At 39.8% G+C, this 20,866-nt stretch overlaps 1 protein-coding gene across 3 annotated transcripts in view; it reads left to right on the top strand.

Annotated features, from left to right (window-relative positions):
* The window catches only part of MGAT5 (alpha-1,6-mannosylglycoprotein 6-beta-N-acetylglucosaminyltransferase), a 116,112-nt gene that overhangs the window by 31,043 nt on the left and 64,203 nt on the right, over window positions 1-20,866 (top strand). For 2 of the 3 annotated variants that reach the window (XM_084524261.1, XM_084524262.1), the window contains 2 exons: window positions 10,849-11,239; window positions 15,949-16,119. In XM_084524261.1, the coding sequence (XP_084380387.1) occupies window positions 11,002-11,239; window positions 15,949-16,119 (409 nt within the window). In that variant the 5' untranslated portion in view covers window positions 10,849-11,001. Of the gene's footprint in view, window positions 1-8,522; window positions 8,649-10,848; window positions 11,240-15,948; window positions 16,120-20,866 lie in introns of those variants that run through there. The other variant, XM_084524263.1, reaches the window with a different exon arrangement.

Genomic DNA, 20,866 nt, shown 5'->3' with positions numbered 1-20,866 from the left:
GTGGAGGCACTGCTCACAGTTCTGAAAAACAAGTGTAAAGGAACTCTAAATTGTTACTGACCGCATGGAAGGAGATCATGTTCACCAGTTAATTAATTACTGTGACACTACACCTTGTGGTTTGTGAGATGTAAATGCTAATATGCAATTTGTACTAATTTTTTCATAATCCTGCATGTAAATCTTGAATATCTTCTTGCAGTGCCTCTAGCTCTATTCCCTACTGTTTGCATCCAGCATCACCTTGCTACCTGGGCAGCAACCTTAACACAGACCCTTGATGTCTCGGGCAAAGGTAATGTTGTGTCTCAGCCCTGGTGGCAATGGAGAGCTGTAGAAATAGTTACACTTGTGAACGTAAGATCTACTTTATTGCATGTATATATTTATACACTAAGGGCCAGATCCTTATGGGGTAAACTGGCATCTGACCATATGAGATGCTTTTTTTCAGCTGATCCATCAATACAGCAGCAGTACTGAGGAATAGTAATAATGAGGGAGTATCCCCTTATCTCGGAGAATGTATTTACAGAAGGTAAAATCACTGCCTGTGGCTTTCTCAGACAGGAGCTGGTCTGCCTATTCCTCGCTGAAGGTGAAAGCTCTGCCAGCTTTAAGTGTATCAGGAAGCACCAGTAACACCATGAGCAAACTGTTTCCTTCATTGATGTTTACCGACCCGTTTGTGTGTGGGACTTTATTAGTTATACATCACTAGTTGCCCCTGTAATCTCCTTTTCATCTGTTGGCATCTCAGTCATAATGTTGATTTAATGACACTTAGTGGTTTGCTGTGTTTGCTTTTGTTGGTTTTGTTTTCTCCTGCATCAGCCAGCATGTTCAGTTTGTTAAGCCCTTGTCTTTTCAGGTCACTTTGCTAGTGCCTTTTCATCTGCTTATGGCGTGTTTGGTTTACTTTGACTTGCATTGAAGTGTTTTGTTGCCTCATCTCCTCATTTGGAGCGTTTGTTTTCCTTCTCGCTCTGTCACCTTTCACTTTCTTGGCTAGCCTAATACTTCATTTTAGTCTTTATTGTAGTGATTTCTTTCTCAGATGTTCAAGTTTTTTTCCCCTTTTTTACTCTTGTTCTCTCTGGCTTTCTTCCTGTATCTGTTATTCTGTAATTGCATCAATTGCTGTGTCAATGAATTGCTGATGATATTTTCCAAGCCTTGCTCATAATTAAAAGGAAGATCTCACCTTCTCTTCTGTGGCTCATATTATCATCCCCGACTTGTTATACTGAAAATGGGAATACAAAATTTATGCCCCTTTGATTTTTCTAGTCTAATTTTCCAGTGAAGCAAGGCTCTTCCAGTCATCTTATTTTTGTCCCTCATAATTTCAGAATCAGATGGAATTACTGTGGGACTGCTGGTTACACTTGTGCAGGTCTGTGTAAATTAGCAGCAGGCTCAGAAGACCCTTGCTAGCGCCGCAAGGGAAGACATGGAATCAAAAGAGATGATGAAAAATGCAGGAAGCTAAACTACAGCTTCCTCTTTGAAGTATTTGCATGTTGTTACAATGGTTACCTGGCTGTAAAATGGCCAGTGTGAGATCTGGGCAGCTTCAGCATGCGGCAGGAATTCAGGTAACCCTTTTGATACAATTGCAGCTCATTCAAACAGAAGCTGTATTCTGGTTTAAGACAGGTTCTGCCTTAGTAAACCTGCAGCTGTAGCCGTTCTGTAACCAAAATGTACCTGAGTAAAGGCGCAGCTTCTTGTATTCCTTTTTAGCCTTTGAAGTTGCTACGTGTTTTGTTACTTGAGGGAGTAACTGCAGGTACTTGATTTGAGTTAATTTTCTTGGCAATTCCTGTGGTGAATATCTATGATGTGAATGAGTTTGGTAGTTCAGGTTGTTTCCAAACATAGGTTCAAATGAGAAGCTTTTAGAAGTGAAGTAATAACCCTGCTGAGAACACTTCGGCTTGTATGGTGGAGTACTCTCGGAGATCACAAATGGGATTCCCCCGTAGTGAAGATACTCTAGGAATGTACCAAATGCCCTCAAGCTGTTAGCAATTCCTCATTAAGAGGAGTAGGTACAACGCACGGCACTGTCCCGTCCCGTCCCCCCCGGTATTAACCCACATGTGTGGACATCAGATCCTCAAAACCTGTCATTTTATTTTGCAGATCTGCTCCTGTTCTGTTGTGGTACTTGCTAACATGAATCGAGATTTTGACACCTAAGGTGTGCTTTTGGCTGGTACAGACAGGCTTCAGGCTTCGCTTCCTGGTTCATTTCAGGATACCTTCAGTGAGGAAATGTCTTGTGTAAGATCTAACTACCTTCTTTGAGGAGGAAGAGCAAATCCATGATGACTCTGAAATGAAAGCATTTGATACTGTAAATAATTAAATTTGCCAAGATGTTAACATTTGCTTTGGAACTATGCTGCAGAAGGAATAAAGGTTTGCTTTCAGCACTGCAAATGAAGCTACTCTTGCTACCGAACTTTGAATGAGAGCATTGACAACAGCCTCAGCAGAGCATGCTCTGGAAAGGATGCCTTTCCAGTAATTTAGATGATTTATAAAAAGCATTGAGGCTTTGAAGAAAGTTCATTACCCAAAGCATCATCGTGCTGTGGACCAGAACCAGCAAGCAAAATGGCTTTCTTGAGTAATAATAGATGGTGGCTATCTAAAGGACCTGAAAACTTGGGAGGGAGAGAGGCTAAAAAAGATGCATTGTTAACGATGGGCTATAAGCAACAAAGAGCTGTCTGGGTTCTGCATCTGTCCTTATGTACCAGTAGGTTCCCAAAATGCTCCGTTATGCAGAATAGCAGCTTAGAAACCTGTGTCGCTTGCTAGGGCTTCTTAAAATTATTTCCTCTGTGTGTGTGCATGCATTTGTGTGTCCTCTCCCTCCCCCTCTCCCTGCCTGGCAGCAGTCTCAATTTGAGAGAGCAACAAAGCGATAATACAGATTTACTTGCCTTATGCTGCTTGACTGTGCTGGCTGTTTTCTACATTTAATTTTTTTTTTTCACTTAGTTCTGTAAGGGCCACAGCTGAAGTATTCCTCTGAGTTTGCCAGTACAAGCTGTTCTACAGCTGTCTAGGGACGTTGGAAAAAGGGAGGCTGTTTTCCACCTACTTAAAATAGTTCCTAAGTTTTGTGCCCTACACAATATGAAGTAAAGCTCGTATTTGTGCAGAGGAAGCTGTATAGTTTATTACATCTTCAAGATAACTGGACAGCTCTGTCTTGTGTGACTGCAGTTTTCGAAGTGGGCTTTTGGGATGTGTGCAGACCTACACGTAGGCCCCTTTAAACGTTTTGATAGTGGGATTGCAATGTTTCTGGTACGATGCTAGAGTTTAACAAAAAGCAAGCTTTGTAGCCCTGTTGCTGTTGCTGACTCAGCAACACTGCAGCCCCTCATCTGCTAGGACGGGACAGACTGCCTTTTAGTGCTAAGTAGAGCTGATCTCCCTGCTCCAAAATGTTACTTAGAAAGAGAAATAAGAACCATTAGCAGCGTTAATTTTGAGTGCTCATCTAATTGTGTCAGCAGTTGGTAAATACCAATGCTTATAAACAGGGTGTACGCAGGCGGTATGGGATATATGTTGGAATGTTTTGCTGTTTTACTAAGTTTTACTAACTTTCAAATGAGATTGCAATTTGTTTCCTATCTAATCTTTTCCCATAATAAAGAAAAGGCCTTAAATACAGAAACTAGAGAATAATCAACAGCGCTGTCACTTCCAAATGGGCGACTGTTGAAACTTTAATTCCATTAAATTCTGTGCTTCGGAGATGCAGCTCGTATTCTCAACCATTTGTCTAACCACATAAATTGGAATGTGTTCAAAACGCTTGCCAAGAACAAATCTGTAGGAAGAGATGTTATACTTTGACCCAGGTTCAACGTGTTCTAAAGCAACGAGAAATAAATATTTCTGAAGACTTATTTAATGCTCAGCTAGGGGAAAAAACAATCTATGATCTGATACGCACTTTTGCTCAGTAGCGCACACATTAATTTCCTATGCATTTCTTTCTACTTTTTCTCTATTTTAACCTGAGTCTCCTGTCTTTTTGTCTTGGTGTGACCTTTATGGAAAGCTTGGATGTATAATCCTGTAGCTGCAATTTATTGAAAGCCAGCTTAATAAGAATTTCTTTCATGTTTTGATTATCCTGCATCCCCTGCAAATGATAAGAACTTGAAGTAAGTTAATTTTCTTGCAGAGATGTATTAATTCTTCAGCATCTTTTGTTGTCTAAAACTTTTCCAATAAGATGTAGTAAGCATCAACGTGTTTGGATCTTTTCTTAAATCTTGAACTTTCTCAGTTGCCTGCATGGGGTCCGGCACGATTGCCAGAGGCCGCATTTAGCCTGTTGGCCATCAGGTTGATGAGAGATGGTAGTTGGGCATCCACATCGATGAGAGCTTTTTTGCTGAACACAAAGCACTTTTTGACTTTGCTCTGTGAGCTGGACAGGGCTGCTGTTGAGAGCTGCTTGTTTTTCTCTTGGACAGACCGCAAGATGTGATGTAACAGGCGGAGTTGTGGTTAATAGCGGTGGGAGAGACGGGGGCCTGGAGTGTCTGCTCGGTGCGTGAAATGAGCTAACGATTCCATTTTTCTGTAATAAACATTAGTTCCCAGAGTGCGAAGTAGTTTGGGTGCTTTGATTATCAGCTGAATTCAATTCCATTTTTCATTTAAAATATTTTCTGAATAAGTTCAAAGCAATTTTTGTTAGCTCCTCCAGCTTCAGCTATACTCTCTGACCCATGGAGGCGGGAGAGAATTCCCCGAGCCCAAGCTGCACACACAGGACTCTGCTGTGTAATAACTGAAGGCATTTTGCTCATAGGCTTGGAGAATTTCCAGGTGATCTAAAAACTGTGAGACTGTGTTTCTCAGCAAGTGCCAGCGTTATGCCTCTCAGTGGTCATAATTCAGCTCTAAGTTCCAGAATGGTGTACGAGGATGTCGTGTGTTAGGCTTTGAGTAGGATGTCACCTTTGGGTAGGTGCAAAGAGGGGAAGACAAAAAGGTGTGTGCTTGGATCAGAAAAATTCTGATCCATGATTCCTGTTCCTTAAATTCATTAAAATTAATGACGTGACTTAAGGTTTGCCTGTTGAGTTATGAGGGACTCTTGAAGGCAAGAAAACATGACTCATGCATACTTCTTTGTTGATTTTAGGGATGTTTTCTAAGTCTTAGAATGACTGGGGCTCACAGGCTCTGTTTTTCAGTTACTTCCTCCTATATATAACTAAAAAGTAACTATTTCCTAATCTCTTGATCACCATGCTGACATCCCCAAATGTCATTTTTTCAGTGAGAAAATGATATTTCAGGAATCTTGTTTTAATGTAATGACAAGATAAATGTTATTAATGTACCCTGCAGTTTGCCTGTAAATGGCTGCAAACATTTAAATTAATTTTTTTCAAGGGATATTTCTGGTTTTCTGAACTTTGAGGAAGTCTTCCAATTCCTAATCCTAAAATTAATTCAGGTTTTTGATCTGTAAGCACTGTTATTAAAAGACTGGGATAGGTTTTGGTTATGACCTTAAATTCATTGTCTGGAATGTCTTTAGTCCATAAGAATTATTTGAACCGTAAGAATTTCAGTCTGTAAGGATTTTTTCATATGGATTTTCTTGTAGCCTTTTTTTCGCTATTTAACACGTGTGGGTTAAAAACAATGGGATCACACAAAATTCCTTGTCACATTTTTCTTCCATGTCAAATCCTCAGTTCTGAGCTTCTCTGGTATTGATACTAAAGACATTTTGAGCTGTAGGTCAACTGTCTGAGCGGTATTCTTTTGTTGGCTTGTTCATCAACTGCGTTTTGATGCATTTCCCTTTGCTCTGGCCAGTCCATGCTCCAAACATGCCAAAGCTGGCGTGCATCTTCACGTAAAACAAGAATGGTCTCTGATCTAATGAACTCCTTTATGAGTTCTTTAAAGACAGAGCAGGTACAGTAAAACGTTGAATTATGCAGTATAAGAAGATACGAGGTGCATCTTACTGATCAGAAAACATTTGGAAAACTGTGCAATATAAAATTGGTTTAATTAGTGAGTTCGGAGAGGGTTTTAGGTAGGATGCTGGAGGATGGCACTTAGCAGTGAGTGCTCAGTGTGAAAGAGCAAAGAGTAATGGTTGGGACACTCTGCATGATGGCTGAAGCATGTAGATTGATCCCTCTGCACAGTTTTGGGAAAAACAGGCTTTCTGCATCCTGGAGAGTGTCCTGTATCCTCCTCTTCTATCTTGGCTCTGGTTTACTGTGTGTTTGTGGGGAGGTTTGCCTTTGTCATCACTTCTTTGTAAACATTCCTCTTTGTCTTTCCTCCCTGAAATACCAAGGTAAGCAAACAACATGAAAAGCAGAATGGCAATGTATGTTATGTAGGACTAAACTGCAGAAAATGCTGTGCTTGGTAGAAAATTGGAAACATTTTGGAGTGCTCTGTGAAATCACAGGCCCACATGGGGAAATGCTGCTTGAGTTGCCACCCAAACTGTTTCTAAGTGGAGAAATTTATTTTTGAAAGTGCAGGCAAGCTGCTTGCTCAAGATGCAAATTTACTTCTTTATGGCATCTTATCAATTCCTCTCCTTCAACTTTCTTCCCACCGCCTCCTGCCAATTTCTACTACACACACACACATATATATGCGTGAAAGCAAACATGCCCCCCCCCGTCTAAAAAACAAACTCGGAGTATTTATACTCCTACTCTCCCTCAGTCCATCTGGCCTGCTTCTCCTGTTGTGCCCCGGTGGTGTTCTGCTTTTCTCACTTGGTGGTGTCGCATCCCAAATTGCCGCTTCGGGAGCAGCGTGCGGTGCCCTTTCAGCTGTGGAGGGGGGTGAGAGAGGAGAAGCAGGGACATCTGTCAGCTAGAAGAAAGGAACCAGCTGGCGGGAGCATTGCTGAAAATAAAGTTGAGCAGTAGGAAGAACAAAACTCAGGCTCCGTAGTTCAGATGAGGAAATGTTGTTATGCCTTCTTTTATATACTAAGGAACCTAAATTGTACCCCTACTAAAAGCATGCGTAAACATTGGTTACTAGACAAGGCTGGGATAGTTGCATGAATTTTCAGCTCCTTCTCCCTCCTGAGATGCTGGCATTGTCTTTGAGGGACGTAGAGGATGTGTGCAGCTCCAGTGAGCTGCAAACCTTGCGTTTGCCTACTTGGGTTAGCACTGCAGGCTTTGCTAGCTGCTTCTGCGCCTTTCAGATCTGTGTGCCTTGTCTGTTACAGGACTGATCCCAGCAGAATTAGGAGAATTTATTTTTGGGGTGGTTCAAGTGTATGACCTTAACAGTTGAAGTAAATTAAGTGATTAGTTGTTGGAATCAGCGGACTAAATGATCTGGCTGCGTCTGTCCTCTTGTCAGGGAAACCACCGGGTTGGTGCTGGGAGTTACTTTGCTGTCAGGTTTCTCCCGAAGTCTTGTGAAATGGGTTATTGCGGAACTTACCTCTTGGAAGAACAAACAAAAAGCAGCTGCTGGAAGCTCTCAGTGGGTCCTGAGGCTGCAGTGCTCTTCCTCTGCTTCTGCGACCCCGCCAGGCTGGGAGGGCAGCGTGCTGCCCTTTGCAGATATGGAGTGAACCTTTTGCTGTGCCTGCTGTCTGCCCCCTGCTTGGTGGTGTGAAGATGGTCAGCAACTAAAAGAAAAAAAAAGGGAAAAAAAAGAAAAACAACCAAGAAGTATGACTGCATGGATTCAGTTGTGGTGAGATTTGGCTGGCTGCAGTTGAATTTGAGGAAGAACAAAGCCATTCTTTATTAGTGTTGTGGTTCATTTTTTTGCTTTGCCTGGTATGTTTTTTCACTTCCACCCTGTTTTTCACGCTCAGCTTGTAGTTTTGGTACAGTAGGTGCTCCCAGGAATTCAGAGGGGTCGTCTTTCTAACAGTTTCCCATACAACTTCACAACTATGACATAGCCAGTTCCTAGAGGGGTGCTGGAAGTATTTCAGGAGTTGTGCTGGAGTGAGAGCACCTCTTTCCAAGCCCCAAGGAAGGGGGATGCAGTCCCACATTCTGCATTAGCGCGTACAAATCTGTTTGCAAATCCTCTTCAGCTACTGCTTACCATTGTGCACTTTGGAGAACAGGCGAAGTCGGAGTAAAGAGCATCAGCTCCTTTCAGGGGACTTATAAAGGGGGAGGTGGGGAATAGGGAAATAAGCTGCCACCTACAGCTTGGCATTGGCTTACTTGATATGGGCAGAGAAATAACTAGTCAGCAGGCATGGCCAAAGTCCGTGAGCAATTATGATGGGCACGTGTGCGTTTATAACTTCACCTGTGGCTCACTTCAGTCACTCATTAATTTCTTGCTAGAACAGCAGCATGGGAACATCTCTGATATTTCTGTCTCCATGCCCTTCACCTATCCCTTGATGTCTTCTGACCGATGTCTGTTTAGATACCGTATGTGTCGTCGTAAGTACGTGGCAGTCACTGCCCGTGGAATACTTGTGTTGTCATCAACGTCTATCAAAGCTAGGATTAAACGTACACCAAGGCCAGCACAGGCGTGCAGTCCAGCCGCGGAAGGAGCCTGAAGCCCAGAGTCTTGTCCTGTGTGCTCTGAAAGCCTTCCTGCACACCAGCAGTGCTGTAAGTTGATGAGCTGCACAAATACTGCCTGGTCATCTCGGTGCTACTCGCTGGAATTGCTTTAATGGCAGCAAAAAATGGGCTGGATGTGGGGAGTAATTTCTCTGTTTTTCTTAGGGAAAAACCTTCATATTTCCTGATTGCCTTCTTACCATTTGGGGGTGTGTTTAAGGCTCTTTTTCTGATTGTTGATGAACAGAATAAAGAAGTCAACAGCTGTATTTAAGTAGGTAGTGCTCATAGGTTAGACAGATGTTTATAATCATCCTTGGTTTTCCTCTAGAACTTAAATAAAATTGTGGGATACTTGCATTATTTTGTAATTGATATTTTTAATGTTCTGTGTGCTTTTGCTAACAATGTTTTATGAACAGTTGTTTAGGGCTTGTCTGTTAAAACAAGGGTGGTGGTAGCTTTACCTTCTTGTTCAATATTTAGTTTGTTGCATAAAGCTGATAATTGGGAACAAAATGTTGACTGTTCTAACCACAGATCTTATTGCTGCAGAGGATGCTGTCAGTTCTTAGGTGAAATTAAGTCACTGAAGGGATTCCTGTTGGATATTAGGTATTTCATTTCCAAATTGCAATGTTGTTTTAAACAACAATCTTCTGTATTTTTTTCACATCAGATGTTGTCAGAGAATTAGTAAAGCATTCAATTTTTAGTGAAATAAGTGTTGCACTTCTCAAACAGCCCAAGAACGTCCCAAGACTATAGCTAAATAAACCAAAAGAAGTGAAACTTCCTTCTGCTGTTTCTCAGAAAATTCACTTAAGTTTATGAAGAGCAGCATTAATCCTTTGTAATCTTTTTTTCCATGAACTCGTGATTCATTTTTCTGCACCATTCTTCCTTAAGCAACAGATGGCTTCAAATTGTTCTTTTAGCAGCAAAGACGCCCGGTGCGGTTACTCCTCTTCTGCTTCCAGTTCTGTGTAACAACACACTTCCACAGGCAGTGGTCATCAGTAATCGCACGCAGAAGTCATGGTGGAAGTCAGGTAGTCCGGGGGTATTTCTGTCCCTCTGCAGAACCCCTAGCTGGACTGAAAGGGGAAGATCTAAAGGGAATTTTCATAAAAGCAGAGTGCTGCTAGCAGGCATCTGTGTAATTATCCTATTAAATGAGAGTAACATCTGCATTATCTGGGCAAGTGCAGAATGGGAGGGAACATTGTTTTCTAATCCTGTCTGGGAGCATTATGAAGTTAAAAGGATCGCATTTTACCAAATCCGTGTTTTAACACGATAGCTTACACTTAATTACCTTTTAATTACCTTTCTTCTCTTGTAGGGTTTTACGCTAAGGACCCTGCCTCTAGCCCTCATCACAGAGCTTTCCTTGCCTTTGGGTAGCTTATGCCAGGTTTTATTTTTGAGTTCACCATGAAAAGATGGTCCTACTGTTTGTCTTGAAGGCAGTTAGCCAACTTTTTTCCTTAGTGTGGGAAAGGCTCTGAGAATATTAATTTTTATATACAAAAGACGTGTTGTAGCATTCAGAGGGACGTGTGTGGAATTTAGCTGCAAAGTGCAAACTCATTGGACTCCATTTTATGAATAAGGAGTAATGATACATGGCAGAGGCCACACAGGAGCAAGAAGAGATTATTTCAGCCTTCTGACTCCTTGCAATGTAAGCCAGGAGAGTGGATTGGTTTAAATAATGTAGACTTCTTTTTTTTTTTGCTCTTTACCCCTGAGGGAGTCTGATTTCCTGATCATCTATCTAGCCATATGCCATAGCTCTTGCCAGGAACTCCTAACAGTGTCACTGCCAGCTAAAATTACGTGTTTTCTGAGAACTGAATTATGTTAAGAATTGTCTTAAATTGCTGCATTGGCAACATCACAAAGTTTTTTGTGTACACACACAGGGGAGGAAAAAAAAATGTTAAAGCAGCATTACCTTGAAATTCAGCTTGGAAACAGCTTCAAGCATTGAATTTGATCCAGGTACTGAGAGGTGTTCTTCACCTGCTTAGGCGCATCACTCTTTGTTCTTTTTCCAGGGCTTTTCTTGGCTTGTTTGTGCTCTAATATAGTACAATATTGATATGTACAAACTAAACATTTACAAAAAAAAGCATATCGTCTACTCTTACTTTATACTAGTTACAATGGAGACCTAGTAAAGCTAGTAAAAATTCCTAGTATTTTGTGTTAACTGTGCTACTTTTCTTTCCTCTTTCAACAGGATGGAACTGAGATACAGATACACGTTGACTAAGGAGTTGGAATAAGATTGAGTCCTGCTCTGTGATCTGTATATACCCGGACCATGAACTTGCTCTTTGGCTTTATGCTTTAGGACCCTTTGTAGTAACTCTGTGAGAAGCTGTTGGGAATCATGGCATTCTCTCCATGGAAGCTGTCCTCTCAGAAACTTGGCTTTTTTCTGGTGACTTTTGGTTTTATTTGGGGAATGATGCTTCTGCATTTTACTATTCAGCAGCAAACACAGCACGAAAGCAGTTCAGTCCTGCGTGAGCAAATTTTGGATCTCAGCAAAAGATACATCAAAGCATTAGCTGAAGAAAATAAAAATGTGGTTGATGGGCCTTATGTCGGAACAGTGACAGCATACGGTAAGCGTGTGTCCTAGATTATGTGATAATCTGATAAAGGGTTTTTCGAAGTTGTCCAAACATTGTACTTCCTAATGCTGCTCAGTTGACAGTACTTCATACTGTGGGTTTTCTGCACAGATGGAGAGAACGTTCTTTACTTGTAAGTTACGAAGTGGGACAAAATTTAAATTTTCAGTCATTTGGGAATGAAGTTATCAGCTAATTTTTAATTTTCATTTTTTTTTACTGCATCCGTCTAGTAACAGTGTCTGTTATGCCTCAGGTTATTTGTTAGAACTTGATTTAAAAAAATGTGTGGTTTTGCTGTTCTTGAGAACCTTGGGAAGCTTTTCAGTTTACATGTCAGTGATTTAAAAAATTCCTTCTGGAAAAATAACTTGCCTCAGCGATAAAGCAGAGACCTGCAATGTTTCTTTTTCCTCTTTTCCATTGCACTTCTGTGTCCAGTCAATTTACCTAACATTTAAGATTATGGATGTGGCCTAAGCTTACTGTTAAGCTTGAATACGTCATATTTACCTCAGGGTAGAAAACTTTCTTTCATGAGTTTCAGTGCTTGTCTGGCAGTTACTTCTGCATAGTGGGTTGTAATGCTTCCCCCCCTCCATTTCATACTACATGGCAGTTCAGTTTGTGTTTATGTGAGAAAGCATGAAAGAAAGAAATTCATGGTGTGTTACAAGAAAATGTCATAAAAAAATATATTTAATTTCAAGTGAGGTGAGGTCCCTTTTTAATCTGATAGAATCTGATTGATTGATTTTTAAGCTCACTTTCTTTCCTACTTACCCGTGCCCTTTCAGACTATCTGGAGAATTAATTGCTAATTAGTCATCTTGATGTCTTTCTTTTAATATTTGTCTTGATATTTTGCTATAGAAAATCATCTGTTTTTTGTAGGCTTAAAAAGGAATTAAGGTTAGGGTGCAGCAGATCAAAGCTGCACTTCTTTTCTGTTGTTTTTCTCTTTGCATATAATGAAAATATCATGCTGGGATGTCATCTTGTTTCTGTTACCACTTCTCTTAAAAAAAAAAAAAAAAAATTCGTATGACAGTGCTTTTTTGTAAGGCTGATATTGTTGTCCCTGACGTAGCTAACAATTAGATTGCTTTGTTGCTTAAATAACGAGCATTCCCTGTTCTTCAGTTCCTCAGTAACTTCTACTCATCTGTGACTTCACTTTGATCTCTACTGCTATTGTAATCTTACGGAGCAACACAAGCAAAACAGAGAGGTGCTAGATAAATATCTGGATTGAATATCTCCAAGCACATAGAGGTCCCTAAAGGATTCACAGAATCAGGGAATGGTTGAGGTTGGAAGGGACCTCTGGAGGTCACCTTGTCCCAGCCCCCTGTAGGGCCCACCCAGCACCACGTCCAGGTGACTTCTCAAGACCTCCAAGGCAGGACACTCCACAGCCTCTCTGGGCAACCTCTGCCAGTGCTCTGTTACCTGCACAGGTGGCAGATGGAAGCTCTTGTGTTCTGGGTGGTGCCCGTGGCCTCTTGTCCAGGTGGGACCTCACCAATGGTGACAAGAAGGGAAGGGTTGCCTCTCTTAACCTGCAGTTACATTGTTTGCATAGTTTTTTTTTAAAAAATAAAAACTATCTAATACATAACCGTTATCAATATCCCCTTATCTTGTAAGGTTGCTTGATTTTAGGTGAATTGAAGAAAAAAAGAAATAAAGCAGAACAATATATTCCTCCAGAAGTTGAAGGGTAACTGCGTGAATCCGTGCCCTAGCTAGGATATCCTTAAGCTAAGCTCCCCCTGCAATTTTTTGCCTGTGACTTTCATTTCCTGCTCCAAGTCCTGCTGTGGAATACATTGACTTGCTGCCAAATAGTGGTCAGGTTCCCCAGGAGAAGTTAACAGCATTTGAAGGTGGGAGAAATAACTCTGTAACACTTCTGTAAGTTACAGCTAAATCTTGCAGAGAAATTTCAAGGTCTACAGCTAAGAAGAATTTGCAATTTAAAGACAAGTGTAGACAAGCATTTTTCAAATTAAGGAGTTTTGAAGGATGTAAAATCATGGTAATACATGTATTTAAAATGCTAGTGGGAAAGGCGCTATGGGGAGCGAATGGCACCATATGAAATAATGCTGCATTAAACTGAGTAAGATCGTTAGTCTGTCTTCCTTAGTGCACCAAATGATTTATTAATAGCAAATTACCAGGTTAGCTGTTCAGAAATAAACCCATTAATGTCTAAGGTTAGTGATAGTGTGTAGAAGTTGGTTCATTATTCCATGACAACTGCCCTTGCTATTTGGCCTTTTTATTTCTTGTAATCCTCTGATTGCTATTAGTGAACAGGATTCATGATTCCTGTGTGCAGGCTCCAAGTTTGCTTGATTTTGGCCACTTTTACCCACTCAAAAGATTTTCAGTCACTCATTAATCTTGATTGCATAGCTTGTTTTCTTTCTTTTGCTTTCTACTGTATTATCGGCCTGTCAGGTGGATCAAACATCTTCATTTAAAAAGCTGTATTCCAAATATAAATGAGTATTAGTTTTTTATAACAGTAAAGAGTTGTTTTACACAATTTTTTTTTAGAGTTTCTGCTTCTGCCCTCCCCTTCTCAAACTGGCCTTCAGTTGCTTTTTTGTTCTAGGAAGGAGTCTCTTACCTCCATGTTTCAGCATTAGGGTTAAAAAGTTTCAGTATCAGGGTTAAAAGATTACAAGTTTCAGCTGTTGTTCACTTGATGCTCTGTCTGTGCCTTTGTGTACTGTGTTTCTTCCTCACTGTTTCCTGAATTTTTTGTACTACCATTTTTTCTTAGATTTTCCTTCTCTCTACCATGGTTTTGTTGATCTTAAGTCCCTCCTCCACACTTTGCTTTTCTTCTGCACACTACTATCCCATTAAGTAACTTCTGGACTCTGACTGAATCGTTTGATTTTCATAAATGCTTCTTTTATTGTTGCACCACATCAATATTTAAAATTGTGTAAAGGCACTGTATTATTAGCACTTAAGGTTCCACATTCTGATCTTTAATGTAGACTAAAGAAAACACACAATCACAAAGAAAAATACATTCTTTATGGCTCCATGGAAGAAATGTAACTCCTTTGCTAGAAAAAAAAAAATAACTAAATAAGCTTTCTAAATGCAGTAGCCTTCTCTTATTTACTCTCACATTTGCACAAGAATTGAGCTGTCCCTAAGAAAAACAATAAGGAGCACAAAATCTCTTATGGCAAAACTGCAGCTGATACCAGGGCAGATGAATCCCTTCAGGTGTATGGAGGAATTTTTTATTGCAGATCAGAAAGCTGTTTGATTTTAAATTTGTGGAAAGCAGAAAGTGTATTATACAATGTACATGTAATTATTTTATGTAATTAAATGGGAAAATAATGTAAATTCATCATACCAAATTCTTTAATCATGAGACAAGTAAACGAACAAAGAACAGTACTTCTCTTTCATCTTATTTGGCTTGTTGCCACTTTAATTAAAGTGTAGTATTATAGCGGTCTATCTCTCTCCCTCCCCCCCGTTGCCCACAGTTCTTTTAGCTTACCCACATGTCTGTTACTTTAAGAAAACTGAACAAAAGAACTAGAAAACAAAAAATCAGGAAACATTTGCTTGGTTGTCATATGGATATGCAAACTCCTACTGCTGTTTGTTGCTTTCCATGCAAAGTGAAGTGCCACTTCTGATCCAACAGATAAGTACAAACATAAGTAGAAACAATCGCCAGCACAATGAATGAAAGAAATGGGTGATTTTTTTGTGTTTTGGATATACAACAGAAAGTTTGGACTTCAACACTGTGTGCCAGTGCAGAACCTGATTGTGGCGGAATAGATGCAGGAGAAGGTTTTGATACTGGCCCAAAGCTGTCCCCTCTTTTGGGAGTGGCATTGTGGTTTCCAAGTGACTAAGAATCTTACAGAGCATTAAATTCTGTTCCTCTGATGGTACTTGAATATGCATTAAGGTCTTGCTATTGGAGTAGTTGGGAAATATGGCAAGGACTTCCCTGCCAGATACCTCAATCAAGTCTAATGCCTGCTTTGCTTTTAAATTCAAGTACTTTGTCCTTGATTTCTCCTTTTTTCCTTTCTACTTATGCTTAATTTTGATAGCTCCAGCTGATTCTGGTAGATAGAATGAGCAGTTTTGTGAAATTGAAATGATTTGTGCCCCATGTGTTTGTGCTGGAGTGAAGCTCTTTCATTTTGCTTAAGACATCCCAAAACCCACCAGCAATGTGTAGGTACTGCATTAGAGGTGGGCAGCAGGTGTTTGTGTGTCTGTGCAAAGTTCCACCACAGTACCTGAAGGCAAGTGGTAGGTGCTTGTAAGATGCAGCCATTCATTGTTATTTAAGCAACATACTATTACTTGAGCTACTACAAAGCAAGTTTTTTTTTTTTTTATTTTTCTTCTATGGTTATACCCACATGGGTGCACATTCCCCCCTCGAGTGTAGCATGCATACATGAGTTGCAGTGTGCTTTATAAAATGCATAGAAAGACCAGTTCCACATCCAGGGAAACTTATACCTGAGGCTCAACAAAGTAGGGAACGTTAGAGCACAAAACTGCTAATGACAAAGACTTGCACTGATTGTGTGTATGTGTGTATTTCAGTCTCATTCTTGTCTCTATTTTTTGGTTCTTATAGCATGCATTGCATTATTAAACATAACTTCCCTTTTCACTTATAGATTTGAAGAAAACGCTTGCTGTCTTGTTGGATAATATCTTGCAGCGCATTGGGAAGCTAGAGTCCAAGGTGGAAAATCTTGTACTGAATGGAACAGGAGCAAACTCTACCAACAATACTAGCACCACTCCTGCTCCCAGCTTAGGAGCAGTCGAAAAGCTTAATGTAGCAGGTGGGTATGGCAGCACATGTGGGCTGTTCAATCTGTATTTTCTCTCTCTATGCAATAATATGTTTTTTGAGTTAAAGAAATTTGAAGTATCTTAAACAGAATTCAAAAGTCTAGCCCATACCAATTGTACTCTTAAGTCCACTGATCTTTTATAGTCTCAGAGGAAGACTTTCAGTGGTAACTTGGACACACTGAGGAAAACTATATTCTATGCCAAAATGTATAAGCTACTTTATTCACGGTAAATGTTTCATACTTTTAAATGTTTGTGCATTAGAAAGATGAAACTCGGCATATATTTTTTCACTAAGCCTTATTACTTGAGTTGGTACGAATATGCTCTGCATTTCTACCATATGCACTTGACTGGGTGTTAATTAAAAGAAAACATATGTGTACTGGTTATGAGATAAAAATGTAATTCCCTGCCCTGGCTAATAGCTCTTATGATTTGACACACAGAGATGACCTACCCTGGTACCTTCAGCTTATGCATTTTTAAAAGTCATTTGAAATCATTAGTTTTGTCTTTTGGCATAACTGCATGCTTAAATCTTTCCTACGCTTGGTTTTCCTAGCAAAATAAATACTTGTGTTGAGAGGGTGTTTAAATATGGCAAAAGGGAGCAGATGCAAGCTTTGTTAGGGTCATGCCTTTGACAAGAAGCCTGGGAGAGGGGTTGTGCAAGTGACAACACAGCTACAGCATGCCAGCAGAGTTAGTGTCAGCTGCTCTGTCCCACCAGCATTTGTCCATACCAGGATGTTCAAGCCATCACATGGTGAGAGAAGTCTTCTGTGTCTCATTTGCCACAAAATAAAAGCATGCTCATAGACATGTAGTAAAGCCCTGTGCATGCATTTTATGCTACTGCTTTTCTTGCAGTAATGCTTTTCCCCTTGTATCTCTGGAACTCTTTCCCGTGTCTCTCTGGTTTTGGTTAGACTGAAGACAGATTAGAAACAAGCAACTAAAGAGGTATGGCACTTGCAGGCTAGTGACAGGGTGAACCACATCACTGCCACAAGGAATACAACACAACATCTTAGTCACAGATGGAATTTGAGATAGGACAGGATTGTTACAGGTTCTGAGTTACATATAAAATGAAAAACAGACCTGTATATTTTGCTTTTGTAGTAGGACAAAAGAGAGACCTGATGCTGTTTTCAATAGATTTGCAGATAATTTGAAGAAGCAAACTCAGGTTGTTGTTTACATGTTGGTAGGCAAAGGACCATTGTTCCTGCTTGACTAGGATACATGACTAATCAGTTCTCAGGGTGGATTAATTTTGTTGTTGGAGTTGGCCAGAGTTGCAGCGTTAGTACTCGCGATCAACTTTTAAGGAGCTGGGTAGTTTTCAGTTTGCTGAATCTATCTAGCTTTATGCTGCCTCGGGCTTGATCTGTGGCAAAGAACACTATTTGTCTTATTAGAGCTTCAGGCTTTTTTTTTTTTCTTTGACTCTTGATGCATTAAGTTTAAAATACCTCCCTGAAGCAATTATAGTAAATAGTGATGATGGAAAAAAAACTTTAAGAAACAATATCTTAAGGTTTGATTAATATATTGTGCTGGTGTCTGTTTGGATGACATTACTGCTGAAGTATCTCCAGGCTGGATAGAACCAATGGCTAAAATAGAGCTTGGGACTAACCCGTGTGTATCTGCTGGTTAAAGTGTTTACTAATTGTCCATTTGAAGCCGTGAGTAGAACTCATTTCATTGGAGGCATTTCCCAATGGAAATGAAAAGTTTGTTTCTACTTCTGTCTTCATAGTAGTTTTCTGACAGTAACAGACTCTAGAAGCCGTACAGTTATTGCTTTGAGGTCAAATGTAAGTATATTCTATGTTAGCAGTGAGTTGTTCAGAAAATAAGCTGGGTAAGTAAATATTGTGATTACAATACCAGCCACAGTGGTGGTTTTTTCTGTTGTGATTCAAGTGTGTCCTTTTTTCTTGTTATAGAGCAACTGAGATAATCTGCAAATTGTTGTAGAGGAGGGATTTTGTTACCAATGGTTTGTCAGTTTATTGAAACTGAAACATGTATGCATACAAATACATGTGGTATTTCCATTGCTTTCTTTGTAAGAGCTTATTCAGCTCTTAGCTGATGAAGTGATCACAAAATGCAGACACGATAGGATTACTGTTTCTATCAGCTGTAATATTTTAATGCTGACTTGAGAGGAATGATGTTACTTACTGCTAATAATTTAAACTCTTTCCATGTGGACAACTATGCTAGGATGTTCCATAAATAATAAACTTGTGTTTAATATTACTATTAATATTTTTAAAAGAGCACTTGAATTTGTTTTTGCAATTATTTTTTTTACCTCTGGAGTAAAATAAGCATTTAAAGCCTCATTCATCAGCGTAACAGTGCAGACTTCTACCAGACTATCCTAGAAGTGTGCTGCTTCCAGTAGAGCTACTTGATGCATTTAGGATTTTTGTCGCAATACTCTAAAACCTATAATCTGTGTAACCATGCTCCTTTATCTATGGTAAGGCTTCCTGAAATAAATGAAGCTTCATGCTCGCTTAAGCTGCACCATAATATCTATTCAGTGACTGTAAAATCTTACTTTTGTCCTCCCTGACCTTTTACAAAGTTTTTTATGTGCTATGTACTATCTGCTTAGCTACAGGTGATAAAATAGGATGTAATAGAAAGACAAGAAGCTGATTACATTGTAAATGTTTGTCTGTTTTCATTGCTGATTATTACTAGTCACAAGCTCAAGAACAAACATTTTTTTTCTTATAAATTGAAACCTGACTACCATGGCAGACTAGACTTGTCAGTCTGAGCACCTTGAGATTTTTTGTTACATATTTTACATAATGCTAATGCTTTCATTAAGGAAACAAAAAAGGGTACTTTTTACCCGCATACTAGGAAGAACAAAAAGAAATGATTAGTCAACATTTCTTCTCTCAAAGTCTGCCTGTAAGTGGAATCTCTTTATCAGTTACGTTGCTGTAAACAGACAACTGTTGTAAAAACAGTATCTATGTGCTACAGGTAGTGGATGGTAATAATGAAGGAATCCTGGTTTATTTCCAGAGTCCAATTACTAGAATAAATCCAGTTTGGTTTTATGATTTTTTTTCCGGCTGTAATAAACAGAGCCGGTATGTGGTTGTGGCTCAGATTTACGGATTGCAGAATTCCTTTTTGTGAGATACAAACACTGACACTCGGACCAGATCAGGATTTCTCGTTTTTTAATTTATCACATCTGTTGACATTATATGAACAACCAGAATAATAGTGTAGAAGATAATATTTACCATATTAAAACTGATGGGTGTTTTCCCCCTATTCATATGTACGTTGTTTTTTAGCTCGGATGGGAGTTTGTGTCTGAGTATGCAAGTAATCCAGGTAGTGAAGTTAATGTGTTCTGAGAAATGGCTGGCTGTTACACTTGCTGAACAAGTGATTGAGAAATCAATTTGTTAAGAAAATGCTGATGTGTTTTTCAGTGAGCTGAGGTCGGGATATTTAGTTTTGCCCAGTACACATGTTGATGGTAAAATATCTGCTGGTCCAGGAAAGCTCTTATGTATAATTAATGAACTTGCAAGGATACTTCTTCTAATGCACTACACATAAGCTAACACCACCTTTAGTTACTGCATTCCCTTGATACTGAATCTATCATCTGTCCTTCTAAGGAAGAAAAATAACCTGTTATGTACTTTTTGATGTTTTCAAATTCTTTTTGTGGATATACATATCCAGACTTGGAGAGTGGTCATTGCAGCTGCCTGAACAGACCTGCTGTGTGTTTGCTGGTGGGCAGCAGGTGCCTCTAACTCTGTCAGTGTTGAGAAAGGGATGCGTGACCTTCACAGCCTTATATAGAAACAAATGAAATGAGGAAAGACCTAATAATCAGTTTTGTAGCTGCTTTGAAAACAACTAACTACTGGTTGTCATCAGAAAGGCATTTAAAGGGCTACCGAAGGTCATCTTAAACTTCGGTCAGTAACTTCTGTAGGTTATCTTGATAAGTAAAACGAAAAAGATGAAGACAGTGTGAGGAAAAGAACATACGTGGGAGACTACCTGGATATCCGAGTTTAAAACCGCCAAGCCCCACAGCACAATGTCCAACAAACAGAATGGAGTCTGCCCTCGGAAAGCGTGAGCAATGAGCACCGAGTCTTGGGATGTCCAGATGGGTGTTGAGCTGGGCGGTTTTACAACCAGGGGCATTGTGTAATAAAGGAATGAGCAATGCCTTCTGTGAAAGAGCCTGTCGGTGAAGGAAAAAGGAGGCACCGGCCTGGGAAATAGCAGAACTGCTTGGCAGATTTGACGAATGGTCTGTCTTTATTTTAGGATTAACAACACAGCCAGAAGTTGAATTAAGTCTGGCTAAACAGCACCCATCATGGCTATTTTGCTCTTGTAACAGCCTAATAGAAATGTTTGTGGCTTCCTAAAAACAGTTTTCATCAATCCTTCAGCCTGTGCTTTGACCACAGTAGCATGAACAAGCAATTTCTGTGATGGATATTACTTGGTACGGAGCCCATGACTTTTTTCTTTCAGTGGGGTAGCCTCCTCGTTATCATAATGAAACCCACGACACGCTGCTATTGGGAGATTACCTAACATAAGTAAAATGTATTCTTTGAACAATATTTATAATTGTACTTTTGGGCAGAGGTGCAGAAATCGTAGGAACATGACTCAGTGTTTGAAATTTAGAGGCTGTGT

Source organism: Aythya ferina (assembly GCF_964211825.1).
Source record: "Aythya ferina genome assembly, chromosome: 6".
Lineage (NCBI taxonomy): Eukaryota > Metazoa > Chordata > Aves > Anseriformes > Anatidae > Aythya > Aythya ferina.
Note: the sequence above shows the minus strand (reverse complement) of the source record. Positions and strands in the feature narration are given on the sequence as shown.